This window comes from Peromyscus californicus, unplaced genomic scaffold, assembly GCF_007827085.1.
Source record: "Peromyscus californicus insignis strain IS unplaced genomic scaffold, ASM782708v3 Scaffold_14__1_contigs__length_90479793_seg_2, whole genome shotgun sequence".
Taxonomy (NCBI): domain Eukaryota; kingdom Metazoa; phylum Chordata; class Mammalia; order Rodentia; family Cricetidae; genus Peromyscus; species Peromyscus californicus.
The window spans coordinates 51,642,770-51,667,907 of NW_026294436.1; the positions used below are offsets into that span (position 1 = coordinate 51,642,770).

The window sequence follows — 25,138 nt, forward strand, 5'->3', positions numbered from 1 at the left end:
GTCTTGGTCTCTAACTTTATCTGCTTTCACAGTACCACAAATCCTATGTGTACTGAGACACTATGGATTAAGCTAGGTAATAAAAACTGTGGTTGCTGCTAGGGGGTGTAGGGCATGATTTCTACTTGCCCTGGGCTTCTTTCCTTGATTCTCTACATTTCTTCCTTAAACTCTGTATAACCATTGACCTAGGCCTTCACTTCAAAGGCACATTTGCTCTGGTCTCCATTGAATACCTCCCTGCTGAGCATGACTCACCCCTCTTCCCACCCCATACACCTGAACCTCCCTCAGTGGCTGTGGATGCTTCGTTCAGAGGTTTCAGAAATACCCAAAGACGTGTGATTCATGGAAACTGGAGGACAACCACTGCTTCGACATTAAACAGGAAAACCATCCCAAACACCCTTTGCTGTCTTTTTGATGATTCAGAAGGTAAAGTCTTTCTGAAGTTGGAAAAGCACACAGTGTTTTGGTGCTTTGAGATGACAGTGACAGATACCTTAGAAATATTTAGACAGGGTGGATGATGGTAGAGCTGTACCAGCAGACAGTCACTGAAGTTGGGGGTGTCCAGAAATAAACCACCTGAGGTTAGACATTGGTCTGGGATCAGTGGCAAGGATTGGCTGTTTATAACCTGGAATGGTGCCACTGTTTGGTTAGGAATGAAGTTCCCTGGGGCAGCTCCAGCTGGCAGGAAAAAGACTTCACCATTTCAGGAAGGCTCATGCAGGGAAGTTATTATTTTAAAATCTAAAAGCAGCTCACCTTGTTCTTACTTCTTTCTATGGACAGTATAAGGGCCCGACCTTTTCTTTCTGATGTCCCTGGTGGAGGCTTGTTGTTTAAAGGCCTTTAATTTTAAAAGGGGGAACAGAGCCTCTGTGGAAATGAGGCTGAGCGAACACTCCTACCTCTAGCCTGGCATTAGAATAAGAGGTCATGAGCCAGAGGGTGCTTAGGTTCAAGCTAAGGGAGACATTCCTAATGGTAAATAACAGGCTTTTCACATTATTATAATGAAATTATGGGTGGTTTGGAGAAATCACAGAAACTCCTTCTCTGATGAGCTTTAACACATAGAACAAGTTCAATCCAGGTTGCCTAGATACACAAGGATAAACAAAATGGCATTCCAGAGACCTTTCAATGATTTTTTTCTACTCCATTTCAAAGACCCCGGATTTCAAAATTAATTCTCCATAGAAGACAATTCCTCCAATACCCTTCAATGCTTTGTTTTGTTTTTAATACTGTTTCTGTCTCAGAAAAAAAAATGATCATGCTTATTGATCATACTTTAAGCCAAAGAGTAAAGTACAGAAGAAGAAATTATCCCTGAAAAGCCCACTCTTTCGAGCTGTCAGGTTTTCCACAATTATTTTGATTGCAAAGGATGGAGGCTCCAATGAACGTAGGTGCATCTTTTTGGCTTAGGTAACAAGCAAACCCCAGGGTTATTCCCAGCTTCAATCAATGAGTCCTCGTGGCGGATCAGTGTGCCAAAGAGCTGGTCTTTCTTTGCCTCCACCTCCTGCTCTGCTCCTTCCTCAGCATCATTTTCAGGCAGGCTCTCTTCCCATGAAGCAAAGAGGACCTGGACAGGCCCCCGCCTCCGCCTACCTCAGGAGGATAGAGCTCTCTCTGCAAAGTTCCTGCAAGAACCCTGTTGTTGAAGGGATACAGTCAACCCCCATTTGGGGCCGCACAGGGAAAGAGAAGCAGTTTCCTAAAGGAAACCAGGCAGTTGTTTCCAAATGAAGACGAAAGGAATGCCAGGCAGGCAAAAACACACACTGTTAACATTTTGTGGAATTCATCATCAGTTTCTGCTTCTTTATGGGCCAAATGTAGTGCTAACTGAGGAGGCCAGAAATAGGTGTGCTCTCAGCAGGTCCTTGTGAGTAAGCACTAATTTGGGATTGATTTTCCCCCCCATAAATACAATGCTGCAGAATTACCTTTGTTTTCTTGTCATGTTCCTATTATTTCTTCCATCTCCTCCTGTGGCTTACCCAAGAGTACAGCATCTATTACCTAGACAAGTGGAGGAATGGGCGGGCATGGATTTTTTTTTTTTAATTCAAGCTATTCACAGTCCTATGCCTAGTATAAATAAACGTCTCTGTTCACTGGTATTTTAAAAAGCCATTACGAACTGAATAAGTAATCAATGAAATTTTGCCGGGGGGTGGGGGGACATCTCCCACGAGGTGACTCCAGGGATATTTAATGGAAGTATTTCCTAAGATTGTGAAGGAATGTCCTAGCACCCACCCCTGCATTCCTGCAGTTCCAGTTTGGACCCTGTCCCACATCCCAGTGATTTTAGTTCAGGCTGTTCAGAAAGGCTACTTGTTGCCAAGACTCCCCTTCCCCCTTCTCTCCCTCTTTGCCAGCCACAGCCTGGTGCTGCTAACCAAGGAGATTTGCCTATTAGAAGGGCCTCAGCTCCCAGAGTTCCCATGGCAACAGCCTCCTTGGAGGTCTTTGTTGCTTGCTAAAACTTTGATCTCCGAGAGTGGCTGCTGCTGTTTCTCTCTGGAAGATTTACAAACAGGGGAAGAAGGGCAGAAGAATTGGAGAAGAAAAAAGTTTACTCCTGGCAGAGGGAAGAGGAAAAAAAAAAAGAATTACAGAGAGAGCCACACTTTGGCCATAAGTCTGGAGAGAACTTTTGGAGCATCTTAAGGGCTGGGCTGTGTCCACATTTCATTTGTAGATTTGACCACGTTTCAGTGTTTTGGACTCACCCCTAGCAAATGTGGGAACATCCTACTTCAGCATGCACCTGCACCTGCAGGATTCCAGAGGGGCTGAGACAACCCCACAGACTCCCATGAACAGAGGGACAGGCAAGGAGGACTGGGTTTTTCTAGGCAATTCCCTGATCTCTCTCCTCCAACCTCTTTGGCCGAGCTCTGGGTGGCTCTGCCCTAAACTTACTTAGGCATCTCGGTTGTTCTTGTTTTTATAAGATATGAGAAAATGTGTTGAAAGGATAGAGGAGAGAGAAGGGCCAGAGGAGTTACTCAGGCATCAGGAGGAGTCCTGCCTCCCCTTAGTGACTGTAGCTAGGAGGAGAAGAGATATGATTCCTTCAGAGATATGGGGCCAAGCCTTTCATGCTCTGAAAGGACTTCTCTTAGCCTCAAGAATTCATTGCATAACTCTAGTCTTGCTCATTGATAGACACCACAGAGTGGATCAGTATTGCTTCAATTATGACTTCTGTTTAAATGAGGATAAAAATGTAATGAGTATTTTTAGCTGTATCGGGACCCCACACAAGGAAGATACAAAATACATAAATAGCCATCTTGTCCCTATTAAAATTCTGTGTCTTTTGTGAAGATAAAAGTTACAGTTTGGCTGTGATGGAAGAGCAGCATAAGAAAAACCTAAAGCTGTGCTTGGATAGTAAGTATCTAGGCCGCTGATTCACAGTAGAGGGGTGATTTGCCCTCTGGAGACATTTGGCTGTCTGGTTTTACTTGCCACACTCACCAGGAGTTATGAACCCGGTGAGTAGAGGCCGGGGAAGCTTTGGAACCTCCTCTAATACAGGCGGAGTCACTGGCACTCACCCCTTCCATCTGTACCCTTAAGCGCCAGTGGTGGAGAGTACATTTCTCTTTGGATACGGGACATGGTCCAATGTGAACGGCAGAGGCTTGGGGGCCAGACAGCCCCTTGGTGTGCGAGTACGAACTCAGTTTCCCAATCTGTAGAAGTAGGAGAGAGGTCATAAAAGTTACCCCTAAGACCTATTGTTGTGACTAAAACTCAGCAGACGCCAGTTTCTCCTCCCACCCTGCCGTCCTCTCCATGACCCACCATTCCTAATCTAAGGGAACCCTCTTTAGAGACATCTGTGTTGGGGACGTCTATGTTCACTCCTGCTGAACAGTTGGTTTTCCTTCAGCACAGTCCATGGGCACTTAGGGATTTAACGGGCCCCTTGTGAACTGACCCATTAGGAACAGACTCATATTTTCTCCGTAACACCTGAGCCCCATTGGCCCGACACCCATTTTGTCTTTGGGTTGCCTCATTTTGGTTGCTATTTGGAAGCCTCCCATTTTCTGAGAGGACGGCTCTTAGCTAACTACAAGGATTCGATTGTAGAGCTTATTCAGTGATGTCTAGTGGCATTTGGAGGAGACTTGGATTAGGAGCTATCTGAGTGGGCCTGGGAAGGCAGTGACAAAATTTATAATCTACACGAGGATACGCTTAAGAGTGAAAGGTGAGGGGGAACGCCAGAAGTCATTTATGGCAAGTCCAGGCTCAAACACTGGCATTTTCCAGAACCGGCTAATGGTGGTCGCCCATCTCAAGAGCCTCCTGTGGTTTGAACAAAACAGAATCCTGTCTGCTCCCTTTGGCCAGCCCAGCCCTTACAGCTTGCTGGCATTTCATTTATGCGGACTTAGGGATGTTATGTCTCCCTTCATTTACATGAATCAAGCATTGCGGCCCAGCGAAAGCATGGTGCCTTCACGGTGTGGTAGTTGGTTGGAAAATATGTTCTAAGATTTCTGACCTGTCACAGCTTTTCACTGCCCTGCGTCATTTAAGAAAACAAATGAGGCCTGGCAGGCGCTCTTCACGGTCCCAGGTCCCTCATCCACCAGGGCCAAGGCTGGAGCTGAGCCCCGCCTCCCCTCCCTGCTCACACGCAGCCCAGCTCACTATTTTTTGCCTCACTTGTTGCTCATCCCTGTGGGAGGAACGGGCCCTTCAATTAGCGTGCATTCCTGACCACCGCGGTTGCCGTGGTTACCCCGGGTGGCGCTGGAGCAGCTGGGTCAACCCGCGCGCTCAGCTCGCTTTGTGGTCTGCAGAGCCAGCGCCCGCCAGCGCGGGGGCGGAGATGCGGGGGCCCCCCCGCGCTGGAGTGGGTGGTACTGGGAAATCGGCTCAGCCCGGGGAGGAAAGAATGGCAGCCCCTCAAAGCCGGTCAGGAGACAGTTCCATTTTCTTCAAAGCCAGCTGCCGCTATTGAGAACTGTGCCTCGGATTTTGTTGAATTGGCTTCCCAGAGAGGGCTCTGGGAAAGGTCCACGATGGAAGCCCCTTATACTAAGAGAGGGCTGGCCACCAAGGAAAGAGCAGGAACTCTGGCCTTGCATGACCTCTCAAGCTGTGTACCCTGTTGGCCTGCCTGTGACCTCTGGGCCTCTCCCCCGCAACTCTGCACCCACCCCTGCCTCCCACTAAGGAAAGTAGTGGTCCCTGAATATTGGATGTAGTCTCGGGGGGGGGGGGGGGCAGGGGGATGTCTTTGTGCTAGTCTGTTTCCAGCACAAATAAGTGCAAGAAATCACACCGGTCCCCTAAAACTCAATTTCCGCCTGCAGTGGCATCGCCCCTTCCTCATCAATTTTAAGTCAGTCTGGTTCTCTTTAGCATTTCACCTCAGACCAAGTCAAGCATGCTGGATTACTAATGGTATTTTCCATCCATTCACTCTCACAGGGTGGGAAGTGGGATCACTGCAGCACTTTGCACAGCCTAAGTACCTTTGCAATCATTTTTATTATTGTTTATTAGTTTGCAGCAGCGGTGAATGCCTTTTAATTAGATCACACTGTGTTATGATGTATCCAGTAATCATTTTCTAGTTGCCGCTGTAAGAGGTGCAGAGAGTTTCAACAATCTCCAACATTTTCTACATCCAGAAATTATACTTTCGTTATGTAAGTAGAGGAATTCCAGATGCACTAACTGACTGCAGCCATTCAGTTCAAATGCCAGGAGACTAAGAAGAGCTTCCTATACGTCCCTACAACAAGGATAAGCCAAGAGTGGTACTCAGTGACATCATGAGGGTAAAAGGCACAGGTGGAGTAAGTAGTCCTATTCCTGGCTTGATTTTTAGGCAGCTGTACGACTTTCAGATTCTTAACCTCTCTGGTTTTTTGAAAACACCAGGTGGGGGCTGTGGTATGGACTAACCTCTGTGGTCCATTTTTAGCAATAAAATATGACTTAAAATGTGTAAATAGAAGAAGTCAATGCCTTTGACCAAGCTTACAATCCACTGCCAAAAATCTGGAAGCATTTATTACCACTTAATTGCAAATGATCCAATAGTAGTCATTTTACAGAGAGAACTCACCGTCAGAATTATTCTCCTCTAAGTCTGTAATTTAAAGTGAACTAAAATATAAAAGACACAAAAAGAAAAAATAAACACACGAAATGCTTAAATACACAGTTTATAAATATATGTAAAGGAAAGGGAGGCTCTATCCACACTTGTGACAGATAGTCATAAACTATATTTATTGGAAGCATGGTTGCCATGGGAATATAGAATAAAAGCAGGCATGTGTATGCCCCTGGGAAATTTCCAATATATTTGGCATTTTAAATAGCCATAGAAACAACCCTTAAAGCATAGTCATAGAAACATCTTTACACATACATACAAGGTCCAGAGGAAGGCATCTGCTGTCCTCAGAGATGTAGGAAGGCAACGTTTTGGAGGATTTGGAGCAGAGCACACAGAGGGTGGGTACAGTACAGCCCTGAAGACGGATCCAGGGCATCTAAGGAAAGCTTGGAGCAGATGAAGCCAAGATGTGCACTAAACACAAGGGGGAGCAGGGAATTGCCAGGAACTGGAAAGGCATTTGCTGTCGTCCTAAAGAGAAAGTTCACTCACACAGTATGTTGGCACACCTGAGAGCATCTCTAGTTATTTTACTCAAAGAAATGGATAGAGGTCACTGTGTTCTGGGCATCATAAGGAAGGAAGAAGTGCTGTTTTCCCACCCTTCCATGAGTTTCCCAACACCCTGTCTTTGCCCATTGTGTGCCAAGGAGCCGGATTTAGTTTCTGAAAACAAGTTTGTAGGAAATCTAGAACTTCGCCTTCCTTTACACTTGGAAGGCTTGAACTATCAGAACTTGAATGGAAGTATAAAGGGCATGGACAAAAGCAATCTTTTGGGGTAAAATTTATATTCAGATTACATCTCTATCATGAACTCTTCAAAAATACACTAGCTTGCTTTATTTTCATTGGTGTGGAGTGGGATGGTGCTTCCCGACTCTTAGATGGCAAGATGTTCTGTTGGTTGGAGTACATTCTTGGTTTGCTGTACATTGAAAAGTGCTGCGTGGATGCTTTGGCAACTGAACGCTTCCTTCATACTTCCTATTAAGAGCCTACTGGATTGGGTAGAAGGCACTATATTGAGCAACATAACAGAAGCCTAGCTAGAAACCCAGCCTACCAAACTGTGGGGATTTGCTATTGGAAAGCCTCAAAGGATCCAATGGATGGATGGTGGAGGGGGTCCTGGTACCGGGTTGCTGAGATGCTAAGCTTAGGGCGTAGTCCTTGTTCTAAAGGGGCTTCCAGTCTGCTTTTGGAGGCACATGTTAAGGAATCACTGCCGAGAGATCAATGTTCTGCTGAAGGTGTGTGCAGTGTTCCTGGGGAGCTTGGCAGAGGAAGCATCTTATTATAGCAGCCATCCAGGGCTCTGTCAGAACATATTTTGGAGTCCTGTAGACTGAGCAATAAGTTCTTGACCAAGGCAGTTCAAACACTTGTTTTGCTAAAGAAAGCAATGAACTTCTACCTTGAGGGCCCTGGCTAGCAAGAAAAGAAATTAGCACCCTGGGAGAAATGCCACTAAGAAGTGAACTATGAAATGTACAAAGACAAAGCTATGAAACAGAGACATAGAAAATGTGGCAAGGACTGTGTTTCTGGCTAAAGCCCCCTGACCAGATGGATCCTGATGTCCAAAACAGAAAGGAGATGGCGACCAGGTCAAAACAGTTGCTGAGCAAGCATGAGAACCTAGAATCTCTGTAAATGCCAGCTGAACAGACTTCTATAGTCCCAGCACATAGAAGGCGGAGATAGAGGACACCAGAGGAACCTCTCTGGCTAGGTGAGCCAAATCAGTGAGCTCTAGGCTCAAGGGAGAAACCCTGCCTCAAAAAATAAGGTAGAGAACAATTCAGTAAGATGCCCGATGTCAACCTCTGGCCTCCATGTGTGTGTGCACACATGCACAGATACCTGCACACACACATGTGCCCAGGCACATCTGAGCATGTATGCATATATGTGTGCACACCCAGGCATACACACAGTCCAAGGAGGCTGGCAAAAACAGACACAGCAGGAAGAAGGTCCTTTGAGATTAGTATGTCTTAGACGAAGAAGCAAGTAACTAAATTGAAGTTCTTATGTTGGTGTTCGAGCTTCACAGGTGTGGCTAAAAATGAGCCTCACAAGCGACTCTGCTCTGTTGCCGCTTCCGTCTCCACCTGACAAAATATACACATCTTTGTTTGAGTGAATGAATGAATGAGTGAGCTGGGGACATTTGGAAGGGAGCTGGTTTTCCAGGAATATGTGCAAACAGCTCAACTGGGGATACTTGAAAGTGGGGATGTGAGGGAACAGCTGGATTTGACAATTAGGAGGTAAGATATGCAAATCGTGCATTCACAGTGCGTGTTTCTACTCTGAGCGTTCAACCCAAGGACCACGTTGTGGCTGTGGAGTGTAGACCAGCATGCTACGAAACTGGTGCTTGTATGTGTGCATGCACAAGCTTTTGGTGTGCTTGATGCATTTGGCTTATTCATGTGGAAATTTCCTTGAAGGAGTGGATTTTGCAAGCCTTGCAGAAAACTGAGTGCTTACATGAAAACCATATTTTCTACTGATCGCTTTGAGCTTTGATTTGAAAAGAGTAAATATGGCCTTCTATCCACAGGGTCTGCTTCCCATCTTTCTCTCAGACATTAAAGTGACTTGTAATTACCTCTCTTAAGCTGAATCCTGGGAGAATAACAGTGATTCACAGGCATGACGAAGCGCTGTTGAGACCCAGGGTGTATTTACCGCTATTGTTTCCACACTCTCAAGAGCAGACCTTCACTGGATGCGATAGAATAGAAGAAACGAAAGCGCGTTTCTAACTGACAGTAGTAACATTTCTTAGGGATTGTTAGGGAAGGAGCTGGAATTAAAATGGTTTTCAGAAATATAAAGATTCCAGCATAAATTCAATTTTTAAAATGCTTTTCGCTCCAATAAAATCAGAGTCGCGGTGCAAAAGCCAGAGAGCTCTGTTGTCCCCCCCACCCCCACCCCCGTGCTGTTGATATAGTGGTGTTGTCTGCTGCCCCCAAACTCTTACTATGTCTTGAATTCTAAAGACATTTAATTTTGCCCACTTCACTGCAAGACTCTCTTGCTCATGCCTCCCCGGGGCTAACTCTACTCAAATGCATTATGGGAAGCCTTTACCTCTGGAAGCTTCAGCTATTGACTGTTGCTTCAGGGAAAATGAGAGACTTGATGTAGACCTCCCTGTTGGAGTGTCAAAGTTTGTGAATTTTCTATGCGCATTTCTGATACATTCCCTCTTTAGTTCATAGTTTTCAGTTACAAAAATGAGACAGTCTAGAGTGCAGAATAAAGGTCTCTTCGATGTTCTCCTTTGGTGCCCATTCTGGTCCCCCAGAAGGAAGAAAGGCAAGGAGGCAGTGTGTAGTACTGTTGTTTTGAAATCTTAATTTGAACACTGGTAACCAGAACTGTCATTCTGCATGTGAAAGCAATGTTAGAACACTGTCAAGGTAACCCAAACAGCCTATGGGGAAATTCAGCTTTTTCTCTCTCTGTGTGTGTGTGTGTGTGTGTGTGTGCCTTTGGAGGTTGCAAACTTGTGATCCCAGGGTTCTGTACAGACCACAGACATATTTTGTTTGGCTTATCCACTATTTTAAAAATATACAAATTAATTTGCTTAATGTTTTAAAATCAGAATATTTTACCATCAAATCTGGGGTGAATGTGAGTAGAGGATCACCTACTACATTCCACTGGGCAGCTGTTGGCTAGAGTGGAACAGTAGTGGCCCCCTAAAGACACTGCAGTTTGTTACCCCCTCCATGTTCTCAATTGTCTCACTCATAGCCAGCTGTGCTCACTTCCATCACCAGCTTGTTCCTATGGACATTTGGGTTTGAATCCCATTCACTGAGATTCAGATTTGAGAACTAAATATGGTGACCATACCATTAATTGTCCAAATGAGAATATTTTGCAAACAAAAATCAGTGCCTATTAATAATTACATCAAGGTCATGGGCATAAATCAGGACTCTCTCAGAAAAAAAATCAAGATATACATATACCATTCCATCCCAGTCTTTCCATCTACTATGAGAAAACTGAGACCAGGAAAGGGAGGGATTTGCCTGAAGGAGTTACCAAGTAAATCAATGGCAAGCATCCCTGGCCGCTTTGACTCGTATCCCAGTGTTTTTCTGATATAACAAGTGGAATAAGTATGAAAACCAAATCCTCTTTGGCTATATGGATGTTTTATAGTTAATAGCTGTCATAGCCAGATATGGTGACACACATTTGTAATCCAGTCACTCAAAAGGCAGAGGCAGGAGGATTGTGGATTGCATGCTAGGCTGGACTATATAGCAAGACTCTGTCTCAAGTAATACAAAATGAATGAATGAATAAATAAATAATTAAAATGTATATGCACATATATATGTAGACACACCTATCTATCATCTATAAATCATAGAATTAAAATCATGAGACAGCCTACAAATTGGTAGCTTATGTAAAGAGTAAATTTATGTTATGATTCTAATTAGTCATGTGGTCCACAGCACACCTGGAGATGCTTTAAACACTGGTAGACTAGAGGTCTGCAGAATGAACATAAGCACAGTTTCTCTTTTAACTAGATACAAAATCATACACACACACACACACACACACACACCAATTGTCTGCGGGAGGGAAACACAACAAAAATCTACCATTAAGCATCTGATAACTGTTTTGTTAACAAACCTTGTCTATTTCTCCCTTGATAATTGCCTATTATATGGTAATGAATACTAAGTATGTGTGAAAGAGATGTCTAAGATCCAAATTTCTTAAATCCTTGACCATCTGTTTATTCCCTTGTTGAGTTTCCAAGGCGTATTTTTAGAGAACATTCCGGATGAGATCAGTGTGTGCTTTTAATCACGTGCTCAGATTTTGGTCCCAAACTCTATCTCATCTCTTACCTGGGGAGTTGTGTAAGCGTTAAGAGCACTTCTTAGTGTTTTGTGAAGGCAGGGGCCAAAGTCTAGCATGAGAAGTCTCTTTCAGGACACCTTTCTTAATGCCCATTTGGCTCTCCTTCCAAGGGACCTTGCAAGCCTCAGAGTTGTCTTCCCACGCCAGTTGTGCAAAGATGGAGGTTCAAGAAGGGAGCCCTTCTTGTCAAGGCTTGCTGTAGCTGAGCTGGCCTAAAGCATCAGCCAATGAGAGTATTCTTTTGGAGTACACATGTAGCTTTCCAAATGTGGACCCGTCTCCCTTCCAAGAGGCTTGACCAGGGTACGTGTTACCATGGTGCCCTCCTGCTGTTGTGGAGAGTCAGAGGAACAGGGCAAGCAAAGATGGCTCTCCCCCAACTCACTGCTGTCTTTCCCCAGTTGCTGGCAGTGGCCCAGAGGTGCCTTTCCCCTTTGACCATTGTCAGAACTGCTTTTTCATGGACCTCCTTGTAGAATAAGGAACCAATGACTTCTAGACTCAAAGTGTAAACCACACATTTTGTTTCCTACACTGGGTCTTAGCCAAAAGGCTGGGAAGCAATACAGTTGTTTCTCAATGAGCAAAATCCATGTGCGCTAGTTTCGTTTTTATATGGAAACAGGACTGTGGATGGATGGGTGGATGGATGGATGGATGGATGGAAAGGTATAGTGTGCATTGCGTGTGTGTGTGTGTGTGTGTGTGTGTGTGTGTGTGTGTGTGTGTGTATGTATGTGTGTGTGTGTGTGTGTGTGTGTGTTCAATCTGGATTAATGGTACTTGTAAATATACTTATTGTTGCATCTAGTTAAATGAGAAGATTCATTTGTATTTACCACTCAGAATTCAAGGCTGCCAATGTTTTAAACATCTCTAGGTATGTTGTGGTCCAAGACATTAATTAGATTCATAATGGAAAGTCATCTCGGGTATAAGCTACTACCCTGCAGACCCGTAGAAGTGTGATGTTCAACATCTACACGTGGTTACCGAGCCCTTGAAATGACAATGTGTTGTGGATGCTGGTGTAAGTGAGGAAAAAAAAGGTATTAGGTTAATTGTTTCTGTTTGTTTGTATGTTCTTAATGTAATTGCTAGAAAAGCTAAAATCACCTATGTTGTTGGCATTGTACCGTCATTGAGCAGTGCTATTCTGGAGATGCTTGCCATGCACCAAAATAAAGGAGGATTCAGTTGTATACCTTAGATGTATCACAGTGACCTTTTATCATCACGAGTCAGAGACAAAGAAAGTTTGCTAATGTGAAAACATGCAGAGTAGCTTCTATAAGGCAGGTTAACCTCCTCCTTCACATCTTCTAGCATCTTATTTCCTGTGTAGCTCTTTGCTTCCCAGAGCCCCCCGAGAAGCACCTGCTTTGACACCAGCTTTGAAGCTTCTACGCAATATCACACAGAAGGCACTTGAGTACGTACACCGCCAGCTGTGGGTGCCATATGGAAAAACCATACCATATACATATGTACAGAGTATTTCTGAAGCCAGAAGGAGTGTAGAGGAGTGTGTAACCAGTCTAGCGTTATCTCTTCATTGCCTTTGAACATTTTAATCATTGAAATATCTTTAAGCCATAAATAGAACCATGTAGCTAGTTAATTCTAAGTTAAAACCAAATATGTACTTTTGTTTTTATGTGGACATGGGACTGTGTATGGATTGTATGAAAATGTAGATGGAATGTTTAGATACAGATGGGTTTGACTTTCCACTGAAGTGTGTGGAGAAGGCTGTGTGAATGCACGGAGATGAAGATGGTGTATGTCAGTCTGCTCAAGCAGGGTTTCTCACATGGAGGCAGAGATGTCCTCTTCCTATAAACAGTCAGAGATAAGGTTCCTTTTCTGCTTCCACCTAGCCTTCCTTTGGATGGCTGCCAGAAATGCTTGCTTATAGTTATTCCCTTTGACTGAGCCCGGCCCTGATGCATCTCTCCTGCCACAGAGCGTACAGAGCAATGGCCCTACGAGGTCATGGCACTGGTGGGTGCCAGAAATTGGGCTGCATTTTCTTTGGAGTAACCTCTTTCCTTCTTCTTTTCCTTCTGCATCTTCTAGGCAGGACAGGGCTGCTTGCTGATCTCTTGCCCAGTTTTGCTGTGGAGATCATGCCAGGTATTCGATCATTTAACTCTTATTTGCTATCACTTCATCTGCCTGCTTCTGCATTAGTCGCTAATTGTTGGATTGGGGGAAGGTACATTTATCTGTATAATGTTTGTTGTCTTTTTCTAGGATGAACTAAACCCCTTGGATAAGCCTTTTGTATGCCTTCTGTTCCTAGGCCCTAAAAGAATAATGGGAATTAAGAATAAGTGGAGACAGGGACCTAGTCCCTCGTTGTCAGGCATGAAGCGTCCATTGGTTATCTTGAGGCCCATCTCAGTATTTGACCTGTACCCAGATAGTTATGTGTCCTTAAGTATTATTTATTTGTATTCCTTATTTCCTCAATTATGTGTTTCACTCATTCACTATTGTGCACTCATGTTACACAGAAGTACCTTTTGTAACATTACCAAAAATCTTTTTTTTTTTAAACTTAGGAAAGACATGTCCTCCTTCTTCCTGCCAAACCATGTGTTCACAGACCTGTATTACTTGTATATTTAGACTCTGGAAATCCCTAGGCATCCATGAACCATATGTCAAGATAACTTGCCCCAAATACATGTCTACATCCTTTCATGCAGCTTCGGGTGAAGGTACCAGCCATCCAGACCAATCCGGTGCTGCACCGTAGCTTGTACTTGAAGGAGGCTCAAGGAGAATGAAAAATGACCTATAGAAAGGTTTGTCTCCATAGAAGGAAAAGCAAAGTGTATAATTAGCCTTGATTTTTGCCAGATCTTTAAGGTCTTTCTGACAGCAGCAGAGAGATATAAAATATCCCTAGCCATTGGTTTTGGCTTGATTGACATTTTAAGAAATGTCCAGAGTCTTCAAAACCCAGCCTTACTAATTGTTTTCTGTGAATTCATCCAGCCCTTTATCTTTAGCTGGCTGACCTAACTCAGACTTTTTCTTTATTGATGTTGCTCTCAAGAACACAGAGAGACATTTTCATTGTAACCACCTTTAGCAAAAGTTCCCTCAATTTGTAAGCATTTATTTACACAGGTAAAAATGTCACATATAATGTTTCAAAGTAAAAATGGGTCTCTCAAGTCCAAGAAAGAGTTTCTGTATTTTATATCCAGTCCTGTTCACCTCAATTTCCTTCCCTTTGATTCCAAGAACACTTTCACAGATTTATTTATTTATTTACCTGTTTATTTATTGAGATGGGGTCTTGCTACTGTAGGCTTGGCTCATCTGGTATTTGGTGTGCATCTCAGGCCAGCCTTCAATTCATAGCGATCCTTTCTTCTGTCTTCCAAGTGCTGGGATTAGAGTCATGCTCTGCCAAACCAGGCTCAGATAGAGTTCTTTTGTTTCTCAAATATAACCTGCTGGTCTTTTATCTTTAATTGCTTCTATTTCCCTATAGTTGACCTAAACCATCTCAGAGAGAAAACTCCACCTTCTTAAGTTCTGTTACTTATAAGGCCCCGTCTAAAGCCTCGTGCTATCTATTATCCTCAGCAGGAGTGTCCCCCACAGAGTTCAAGTCAGACACAAAGGCTTCTCAGTCCCTAGTTGAAGATAGGTTGGCCTGGATTTGAATGTAGTGCAGATGGATAAGTGGGGGACATTCAGAAAACATGAGCTGTTTGTTTTCTCTCTGAGGAGATGATGTTCCAACCAAAGGTCAAATGATTCAACCACTGTCATAAAACTCTTTACATGTAAAAGTCACATTCTCAAGTTTCCAAATGAATAATTTGTTTAATGGAAGGGATAGTTAATAACCAAACTTAAAGAAAAACATTGTGCACTGAAGTTCATTATGAAGGGATTTTGAGTGGATGGCTGTCAATCATTTTGGTCTTTTAGCTTTTGAAGAAAAGCATGGGTCATACCAGTCTGACCAGGTCTCCAGGGACAAGGTGGACTCTTCCCAAGCCCAATAGCATAACATTGAGACAAGTCACCTGAGAGTCACAGTCACTTTTATGTAAACCAGATAGAATTTGCTGCCTTTTAAATCTTGTGGATGAGCGAATTAAAGAAAACTCATGTTCAGCCTCAGACAGAGCTATGAAAATTATAGAAGCTGACAAACACATTAGCCATGCTCATTTCAGCTTGCCATTCATCAGCACCCTGAGCCACTAAATTCTTGGCTATGCTGGCTGGCATGGTCATCTTGAGTGTGATCAAACCAAGCCCCTACCTTGGAGATGGGGCTGTGTCTTCTCTATTTGAAACTATGCCTCTTTTTTTTTTTTCTCACTAACTGTGGATAGATATTGAAGTTTGAGTAAGAGTTTTGGATCTCTGCCCTGGTGCTAATCACAGGGAAGGTGTCTCGGGAAAGTAAATGAATACACACTGAGCCTGGACGACATAAAGACCATCAACGCAGGCCATGGAGGCACATAGCCTCCCTGCCCCTCAAGATTCAGATTTGCAGATATTGTTTGTTTGTTTGAGGCCTCACATTGTAGTGCAGGTTGCTTTGATCTTTCTGTCTCAGCCTTCCGAGTGCTGGAACTTTAGGCATGGATCACCATGTAAGGCAAGAACTTTTAGCTTATAAACAATATACTTCATTATAAAAGATAAGCATTTACAGAATCCACATTAGAAGCCCAGTGCAAAAGACACCCCCACCCCCAGATTTTGTCCCACCACTTTATTCTGATACAGTCAGTAGCTGAACCTTTTCCTCCAGTCAGGAACCCCAAAGTCTCCAGTCACAGGGCTGGCTACTCAGTGTACCTCAAGAGATACAGGTCGCCTGGTTCTCTTTTCTCTGGGCCCTAGCATATCTCCCCCCTGAGTTATTCATGAGTCTGGGGCCCCTCCATCCTGGTTAGACACCCTTTCTTCCCCAGGTCCTTCCCACTCACCTCTTTTACAGGGAGACACCCATCCGTGTATGCCGTGCCCTGGAGGGAGGGCTACCTCGAGTAGATTTCTTTGTGCATCCTTCCAGAGTGGGTGTTTGTCGGCCTGGTGATCCTGGGGATCTTCCTCTTCTTCGTGCTGGTGGGGATCTGCTGGTGCCAGTGCTGTCCTCACAGCTGCTGCTGCTATGTCCGCTGCCCATGCTGCCCAGATACCTGCTGCTGCCCTCAGGCCTGTGAGTAGGGATCCGTGGGGGAGATGTGGAGTGATCAGAAGAAATGTCACCTCTCCATCTGACAGCCATGTGCCCTGAGTTCCTCCTCTACTCCTTACCTCTGGGTTCGGGGAAGACCATTCCTGCTTCCCTCCTCGGCTCCATGCACATCTGCATGCTGTTTATCCACACCTGTCATGCATTCCTAATGCTCATGGACACTGTAGATTAAAGGAAGGGCAGGATCGGAATGGTGAAGTTGTGGGGTGAAGCTGCACCCTCTCCTCAGAGCATTCAAACAGAGAAAACCTGCACTGGTCATTCTCCTTTGATGCAGAGAACGTCCTCCTTTTATAAGTGGAGTGTAAAAACTGTGACTTTGGGGCAGCATCCGGCAGACACCCATCCGTTTTCTTTACTCATATGATGAAAATGGCCAAAACAGGGACCAGTTCTCATTGGGGGATTCACAGGTTTAGCTTACTAGTCAAGCCCATGAAGGCATTGAGTTTGACATCCCAACCATAAACTAAATACATTATTGAAAGAGAGAGGAACATTCTATCTTTAAACTCTTTAGGAATAAAAGTGTTAGAAGGAACTGGGTTACTGGCTTTGCTTTTGAAAATACAGACAGGGGCCTTGTACATACACAGCGTTTGCTTTTCTTCTCCTGGAAGCGTCCCTGAAAGACCCTTTGCTAGCCCCCTCTGGACGGACCATGGTAGCTTATAGACAAGGTGGTTCCAAGTGGGGATGCTGCCATGGCAGCTATTAGATCCACTCTAGGGATGCTCAGCTGCCAGATTCTAAACGCTGTAGTTCCTCATATTGCTGCCCTTTTCATGGAGCCGAAGGAATCCAAGGTAGAGTGGTTCTGATGGTCCTAGTGAACTAGTTAAGTTTTGGAAGAATGAATTTATATGTGTCTAGGTGCTCCCTTCAAAGAATGGAACCTCAGGGATTTGGGGTATGAGGGTTGTGGAGGGTGGGACTGCATAATCTCTCTTGCTCTTCATCTCCCTCCACAGTGTATGAAGCAGGGAAGGCAGCCAAGGCCGGGTACCCTCCCTCTGTCTCCGGTGTCCCAGGCCCCTACTCCATCCCCTCTGTCCCTTTGGGAGGAGCCCCCTCTTCTGGCATGCTGATGGACAAGCCGCATCCACCTCCCTTGGCACCAAGTGACTCCACTGGAGGAAGCCACAGTGGTAAATGTAGTCCCAGACTGCCCACCCCATGCTTGGCTTGGGCCCCTCCCTCATTCCTTGCTGATAGGCACAGTCAAGTTCTTCAGTGATGTAGCTTTGGGAAACAGTGATCTCCATCCCCAAAATGGGACCCTTCTAGCTAAGGCAGTTATCTTTTGGAGTGCATATTAGTCTTTCCAAGGGCTATAGGATACTCTGAGCCCTGTTTTCTTTTTTTAATGTGCTTAGCAACTATAAAGGGAAGGAGATTGTTACTTAAACTATGATCAAGTGTTTAAATAGTGATCTCATCCCCACCTAGTGTTCGCATTTCGCGACTGTACCAGGCACTGTGAGGGACGGCAGACTGTAGAATAACGGCTTCTCAAAGGAGGGAATGGATCCTTATTAAGACAATTAGATGCTAAAGAATACGGTACTTAGAGTCCAAAGACGAAAGAGCTGGAGTTATTACAGTCTTCATGGAGGAGATGAGATCGGAACTGGGCCAGGAGAGATGAGGAAGAGTTAGGAAAACTGTGGGGCTGCTGCTGACTGTCCCAAAGAAGGAAGGTCAGTCATACAGTCAAATCCCAGAGCACAGATGTGAACATGTCAGTGTCCATCTTGTCCAGCTGCCTGGAAGAAGACAGAAGGGTTTGGTGGGGATTACAGAGGGCCTTGATACCTCTGCAGAAGAGCTGGGGCTTAGTGGAGCAAACAAGTGGGAGCCACCAGGGGCAGAATGCTGAGTGCAGAGACGGCACGTGGTGAGGTGGAGAGGAGCTCAGAGACCGAGAACACAGCCCTGACTACAGTGTGCAGGTGTGCTTTACGAGCATCTGGGGTATGTTGGAGACAGTGGGAGTCGAAATGCCATGATAAATCTGAGAAACACTTTGAAAGAAATGAGATGTCAAGAAATGAAGCAAAGGGGAGACTTCAGGATGAGCCCAGGTTGTCCAGTACTACAGATCAGAAATGAGATGACTGGTGAAGGGGGCTGGTGAGAGGGACAGTCAGCTTTATTCAGGGAAAGATGAATTCGTGCAGAGTAGAGACCGAGGGGCAAAGGCGGGTGGAGAGGTGGAGAGATGTTGAAATACAGCTTTCCTGGAGGCATTGGAACAGGACTGCAAGCTGTGAAGGTTAAGACTGTAGGCATCGTTGATTTCAGTGACTTCCATCTGTGTACGTAGGAGGTGAGGCAGGGTTCCCAGCCCACGTACTGAACCCCCAATACCTGGCTGTGGCAGGAGTGGATATCCTCAGTGAGTAATTGGTATTTGTGTTTGTCTCTTCCCTGGAACTATTAGTAGAATTCTGACGTAGGAGACTGGGAATGAGTCACAAGCTGAGAAGGAAAAGCTAATGATCAAGGATGTGCAGGGAAAGCAAGAGATAAGGACAGCACAGTCCATTTCCCTGAAGGAAGGCACGGGCAAAAGAAGACTGAGGGGAACTTCACACATGCTTTCAGTTGCTAATTTCTCTTTACACCCCACTTCCTTTTCCTGTCTGACCAGAACTCCGTCACCTTACTCTTTATTTAATGGACTAACACAATAAAATAAGTCTTATTAATTAACTAGCAAGTATTTAAGTATCCCTCCACTTTTGAGATACGGTCTCAGGGGCTTACTATGTAGCTCTGGCTACCTGGAACTTGCTGTGTAGACCAGGCTGGCCTTAATCTTTTCTCCATTCCTGTGTGTTGCCGTTTTAATCATCTGTCCCCATCATATTAACCAACTGCAATTAGTAGCAGAAAAATGAATTATGACAAGAATCCCAAGGCGCGGTGGTTGCTGACTTGGCTGCTCACAGTTGGGTGGCTCCCATGCAGGACAGTTCTGTCTTTTGTGCTGTCCTTTTTAGCACATGCTTTGTCCCCCTTGGGTGGCTCCCTTGATGACGGCGGTAGTTCTGGGGATTAGATACCTTTTGAGAGACAGAAATCTGTGTTTCATCTTTATGCCACTTTCCCCGAAGTGAGAAAATGCTCCCCAGAAGCTCTTCCCTCTTCCAAAAAGCCCTTTTCCAACAGTTTCATCTGAAAAAACTCATGTCCCACACTTCTTCCTAAACCAGATGGGCTTGAGCTCATGAAGACTCACCTCTCAGGCCTAAACAACTATTTGCCTTGGAAGTGAGCAAAATCAGAGTCTGTTCTGTTAGCCAGCAAATAGAGGAAAGATGGCAGCCAGTGCTGACCATAGCTAATCAGAAACCCTGTCATCATGATATGTGTGTCTTGTGGCATCAGGACAGGGCTCTTTATAGTTCTCAAGAGCACATTCCTAGACCCGTGGGCAGCATTAGTGATGGTGTTTGGCCACTTTTCATTTAATGAAGATAGATTGGGCCAATGTAGATTATTCTTTAAGGAACACTAAAAATGTTAATAAATGCTGTTTTATAAAAATATGAATTCCACCTTTTTACATCTGTATGCTGCTCCATACATATTAGGGTAGTCATCTAGCCATAGTAATTTTCGGGTTATATTTGTACACAACACTTTTTTGAATGTTAGTTAGGAAAGGCATCTGTGATGAGTTATGTAGAAAAGAGCCCTTTAGTTACCAAATGGAAGAGGATAAGGGGTACCCTGATTCCTTTTTTCCATCATTTACAGCTGCTACTCAAGCCCTTTGTTACTACGACAAAAGATGGGCTTCTCCTGGGCTGCTCTGGATCCATCCTCTTTGGGTTCTCTGTCGAATATCCACACTTCATTCATTTTCCACCTCACAGCTCTAACCTTCCGTCTTAGTGACTCTTTCCTGTCGGCATTCAGAACGTGGTCAGATCTCTCCCGCTGAAATGCAGCCTATGGTATAACACCCTGATGTCGCTTCTCTACTCCTTCTCAGCCAAACCTCTCGGAAGTGCTTTTAATACTCAGTATCTCTGCTTCCTTCCCTCTCACCAACTCAACTAACTTCCATCTTACTCCACGCAAGCTGCCTGATGGCTAAATCTGATGCTGCGTCAGTCCTCAGCCTCCCTTGACTTTTCTAAAATGCTGCCCCGCCCGCCCCCCGCCCTTCCTCGCCTTTCTGCTTGTTTCCCTGCCTGTTCTGACCCATGCTCCTTTCTTCCCATGTACATCTTCTCAATGTTGCTGCTTTGTCTGTGGTCCACTCTCCAGCTAATCCTGTCTACTGCCATCATCCATATGCTAATGGTTTCCAGTCATGATTTGTTCTGACCTCTCTTCTGCTGCTAAGTCCCATATATCCAACTGTTTCTGAATGTCTCCGGCTGGATGTCTTACAGGCACTTAAACCTTAGCCTCTAGGAATTCAGTCTACCCTTCAAAAAAAAAATTTTTTTTTTTTTGCTTTTCCATTTCAAACCAGAGTCCATATAACCTATCTTAGTGGATAGCATCGTTGCTTGCCTAGTGACTCAAATCATAAGCAGGAATTCCTCTCTTATTCCTTATTCTTTACTCTCTTACCAATTGGTCACCAAGGCCTTTAGCCTATACAGCCTATACTTAACCATGAATTGTTCTATTTCCCTCCATCTCTACTGTAGCTATCCTGGTCCTTACTGCATGACCCCCTCCCTCCCTTGCTGAGTGGAATTGGCTCCGACCCCTACTGTTGCCTTGCTCTAATCCATTTGATCTCAGTATACCTGGACTCCATTCATCCTTCTGACAAAAGAAGTGAGCAGGCAAGCAGGCTCTTGAAATGTCATTTTAAAATTAATAGAGGTGTGTGCCTATATATATGCCTACTGTATGTACACAGAATATGCAAATTTTAGGACTCACTTCTCCCACAGTTGAGCTGCCGTCACCCTGGGGGTGGAATCTGGCAGCTGTTCCATCATCCATAAACAGCCTTGCTGAGCTCATTAGGATGGGGCAGGAAGAACAAGCCTATATCCATGGAAGTGCACCTTGGAGACTGCCTGCTCAGGGCTTCTAAGTCACAGTCGGGATATAAATGTGGAAATTGATCGAAACATAATCCAACCTTAATTAGGTCAAAATAGCAGCTTAAATTCTTTAACAGCAATACATCTTCTAGATTATAGTTTGACATCCCTGGGAATTTTCTAATGTTCTGTCTCTAGTAAAGTTAAAATCAGAAGATTAGTGGGAGAGGGGCTGAAGTGTGAAGAGCTGTGCAAACCAAAGTCTTGGACTAGGCTGAACTGGAAAACAGAATAAATAAATCACCTTTGACCCTGAGCTGAAACATCACCAAGAAAAGTCATTTTCTAAATATGCTGGACTTTGGCCAACAGTCTAGGACACTTTTTTTTTTTTTGCTAAAATATCACCACACTTCAAAGAGTTCTCTTGCTTTTAAATTATAGATAAAACCAACCTGACACCATTCCATGTGAGGTTTTTTTGGTTGGTTGGTTTAGTTTAGTTTGGGGCATGTTAAATATATATAGATATATATAGATATATACATATATATAGATATACTATAAGAAGTATAGAATATATTAGTATATTAAGTAAGTATATTATATTCTTACTTTGTAAGATCTTGGATGGCTTTAACTGTTTTATGTAGTTCAGGTTAGCTCCAACTCAGGGCAATCCTCTGGTCTCAGTTTCATGTATGCTGGGATCATAGGCATGAGCCAAGACACGTGAATCTACATGTCTTCAAATCAAGAGATAATCTGTAACTGGGGCTGGTAGCACACACTTATAAACCCAGCACTCAGGAGACTGAGGCAAGAGAAGCTACAAATTTGAGACCAAACTAGACTGCATAGCAAAAATGACCGCCATCTCAAAAAATTTTACAAATTTCCCCTGCCCTCAAAGAAATTAGAAAATTATAGTCTAATAGCATGGTTGCTGGAGTCTTGTTGATGGAAATAAAACGGATAAGAAATACAGAACAGTATATAGAAAAACTGTAATGCAGTCAGAAAGGAAATCATGTTGTTGGAGAGGATCAGAAAAGGTTTCCTGGTGATTCAAATGCTGTTGAGCACATATGTGACACAGAGCCAGATTCTATGGAAATGAGAGAAGAATTTAGTGTGCTGTACAATCAAAATTGCAGCTTCTAATTTTATATAAAAATAGCCACACCCTTTAAAGGGAGAATTGTCTTGATTTTTAGCAACTAAAACCAAACAGATGATGCTCCTCAAGTCGGAAGAGCAATCATTTGCCTGTGTCTTTTGACAAATTAGAAGAATTTAAGTCTCTGACGTCTCCAGGCTGCTGTGATGGAGAAGGCAAAGCTGAAGGATTCTGCCGCAGTGGAGTCTCTTATGATGCTAGTATTGAAAGCTAAAACTATCATCTTCACCCGAGGCTGTAGTTACTGCGACTTCTCAGAGATTGATAACCCGTGCGCACAATCTAATCTGGATCATAATGAGGAGTGTAATTTTTCCTAATGACACTGAAGACAACCTAAACTCTAGTCCAAGCACCTCCAGCTGTTGCTCAGCATCTCTCTCTTTCTCTCTCTCTGTCCCTCTCCCTCTCCCTCTCCCTCTCCCTCTCCCTCTCCCTCTCCCTCTCCTCTCTCTCTCTCTGTTAGGGAACAGCTGGTACCTAGTTACAAATAGCAACAACCCTCCCTAATCAGTGACCTTTATTTTGGTGACACTGAAGATTTGCTGTAAAAGTGCTTTCCATATGAAGGACACCTGGGCAGAGGAGCCAGGGCTGCAGGTAGAGGGAGCCCCTCCGTAACGCCATGCTGATGTTCTTTCCTTAGAAAATGATATCGGTAATGACAGCCACAAAACCTTCTTGCTTCCTCAGGCTACCATTCAAGGCCTTCCCTTCCTGGTTAAAATTCTCCAGTAAATCACCCACATAACTTCCTATGCCATACTTTGTAATCCACACAAAACCACTTGCTAATTCCAGTTCATTCATGACTTCATCCCTTCATTTGAATGTGCATGGTTTGAGTGTCTAAAATGTGCCAGGCCCTGTGCTCGATGCTGGAGATACGTAGGTGGACAGAGAACTCTTGTAATTGTCTGCTTGGAGGTTATGGCCTATGGATTATTGCTTACAAAGAATACTTTCCAAAGAGCCATGAACCCTTTTCCTTTCTAGGCTAGGAAAAAGTCAACAAACATTTAATACTCGTTATATGTAAAACACAGTCTTAGGCACATGGAAATCTTAAATTATAATATCTTCAGAAATTTTTAAGATTATACTCATCTATATAAAGAACTTGGAACGAACTAGAATATATTAAGGCCTATAATACAAATTCAAATCAAATGATTTTTAAGTTGGGAAAAAGATTGGAACAGAAAGAGACCAAATTATCAGAGCCAAAGGAAGCTCCTTGGATGAGGTGGCATTTAAGATACCCCAATTCATTACAGAGCACTCAAGTGCTCCACTAATTAGCTTTTAGTTGTCTTCTCTTGAAGTAATTACATGGAAACTGAGTCCTGATGGGTCTCCATTCTCTGGAGGTCCCTCAGTAAGCCAGTATCCGCATGCCTATAAGATGCTTGGACCCCTGTTTTTCAGCCCTGCACCTTATCCATCAGACATACCTGCCTCAGTGCAGACATAGCACTTCTGTGGGATAGTTGCATTTTAATTGAACAGTCTGTACTACTCTGTAAACGCCTCTGCAGAAATGGAAGAATGTGTAGCTTGATAAATAAAATCATTTCTGCTAAAAATATCTTCTGCCTAGGGTTTATGGATGGACCTAACCTCTGGGAGAAGGTGCCACTGAAACGTATGTGCTGAGGACTTGTTAATTTTTTTCTGAGCCATTTCACAATTTGAGATGGACATGGCCTGCCCAGTGTTTTCTCACACAGAAAATCTGTGCACCTGCAAATGGATGTGTGGGTGGCTTTCTTCTTGAGCGCTTGGGTTGTGATTAGAGCCCTGTAGAATTTTTTATTTTAATCTTCCATGTAAATAGCTGGGGGGTGGGGGTGCTTTGTCAGTAAAGGAATGCATCCAGACACATAAAACGTCACTTTTATTGGATATATATACATTTATGTGGTCTCCTTTTTGTTTTTGTTTTTTGAGACAAGGTTTCCCTGTGTGGCTTTGGAGCCTGTCCTAGAACTCGCTCTGTAGACCAGGCTGGCCTCGAACTCACAGAGATCTGCCTGCCTCTACCTCTTGAGAGCTGGGATTAAAGGCGTGTGCTACCACCGCCCGGCCATTTCCTTGTTTTTGTGATGTGCACCGCTTTGGGAACAGGGAATGTTGGAGTGGGATTATCCGCTACCGTTTTACATTCCTGCTGGCTAGAAGACAGGCCCATGCTTCAGACCGTACACTCTCTGGAATACCCAAGACCACTGCTCACCTTGGGCTTTGCTGTCTTGTCTTCTTCATCTGTCTCTTTAAAAACAAACAAGTAAACAAAAGCAAACCCTTCTAAAGTATCTCCTTCTATACTTTAGAGAGGTAGGATGCCCTAATCCAGTTAAGCTCCAGTCAATGAGACTACACGATTCCATGCCTGGTGCTGCCAAGCCAAATATTTCGGGTCATGTTTTAAAATCCTCCTTAGTTTTTCAACCACAAAATACGACTGACGGCCGTCCTTACTTGCATGGTAGTGAGGAACAAGCTTCCTTGTAGACATTCAGCATAGTGGCTGGCACATGGTCAGTGTCCAGTGAGTATTGTCCAGTTACCGCTAGCGTCCCTTC

At 44.1% G+C, this 25,138-nt stretch overlaps 1 protein-coding gene across 1 annotated transcript in view; it reads left to right on the forward strand.

Annotated features, from left to right (window-relative positions):
- Ildr2 (immunoglobulin like domain containing receptor 2) overlaps positions 1-25,138 on the forward strand; it is a 61,072-nt gene that overhangs the window by 21,440 nt on the left and 14,494 nt on the right. Inside the window, exons 4-6 of the mRNA XM_052737486.1 lie at positions 13,184-13,240; positions 16,167-16,313; positions 17,324-17,500. Coding sequence (XP_052593446.1) covers positions 13,184-13,240; positions 16,167-16,313; positions 17,324-17,500 — 381 coding nt within the window. The remainder of the gene's footprint in view (positions 1-13,183; positions 13,241-16,166; positions 16,314-17,323; positions 17,501-25,138) is intronic.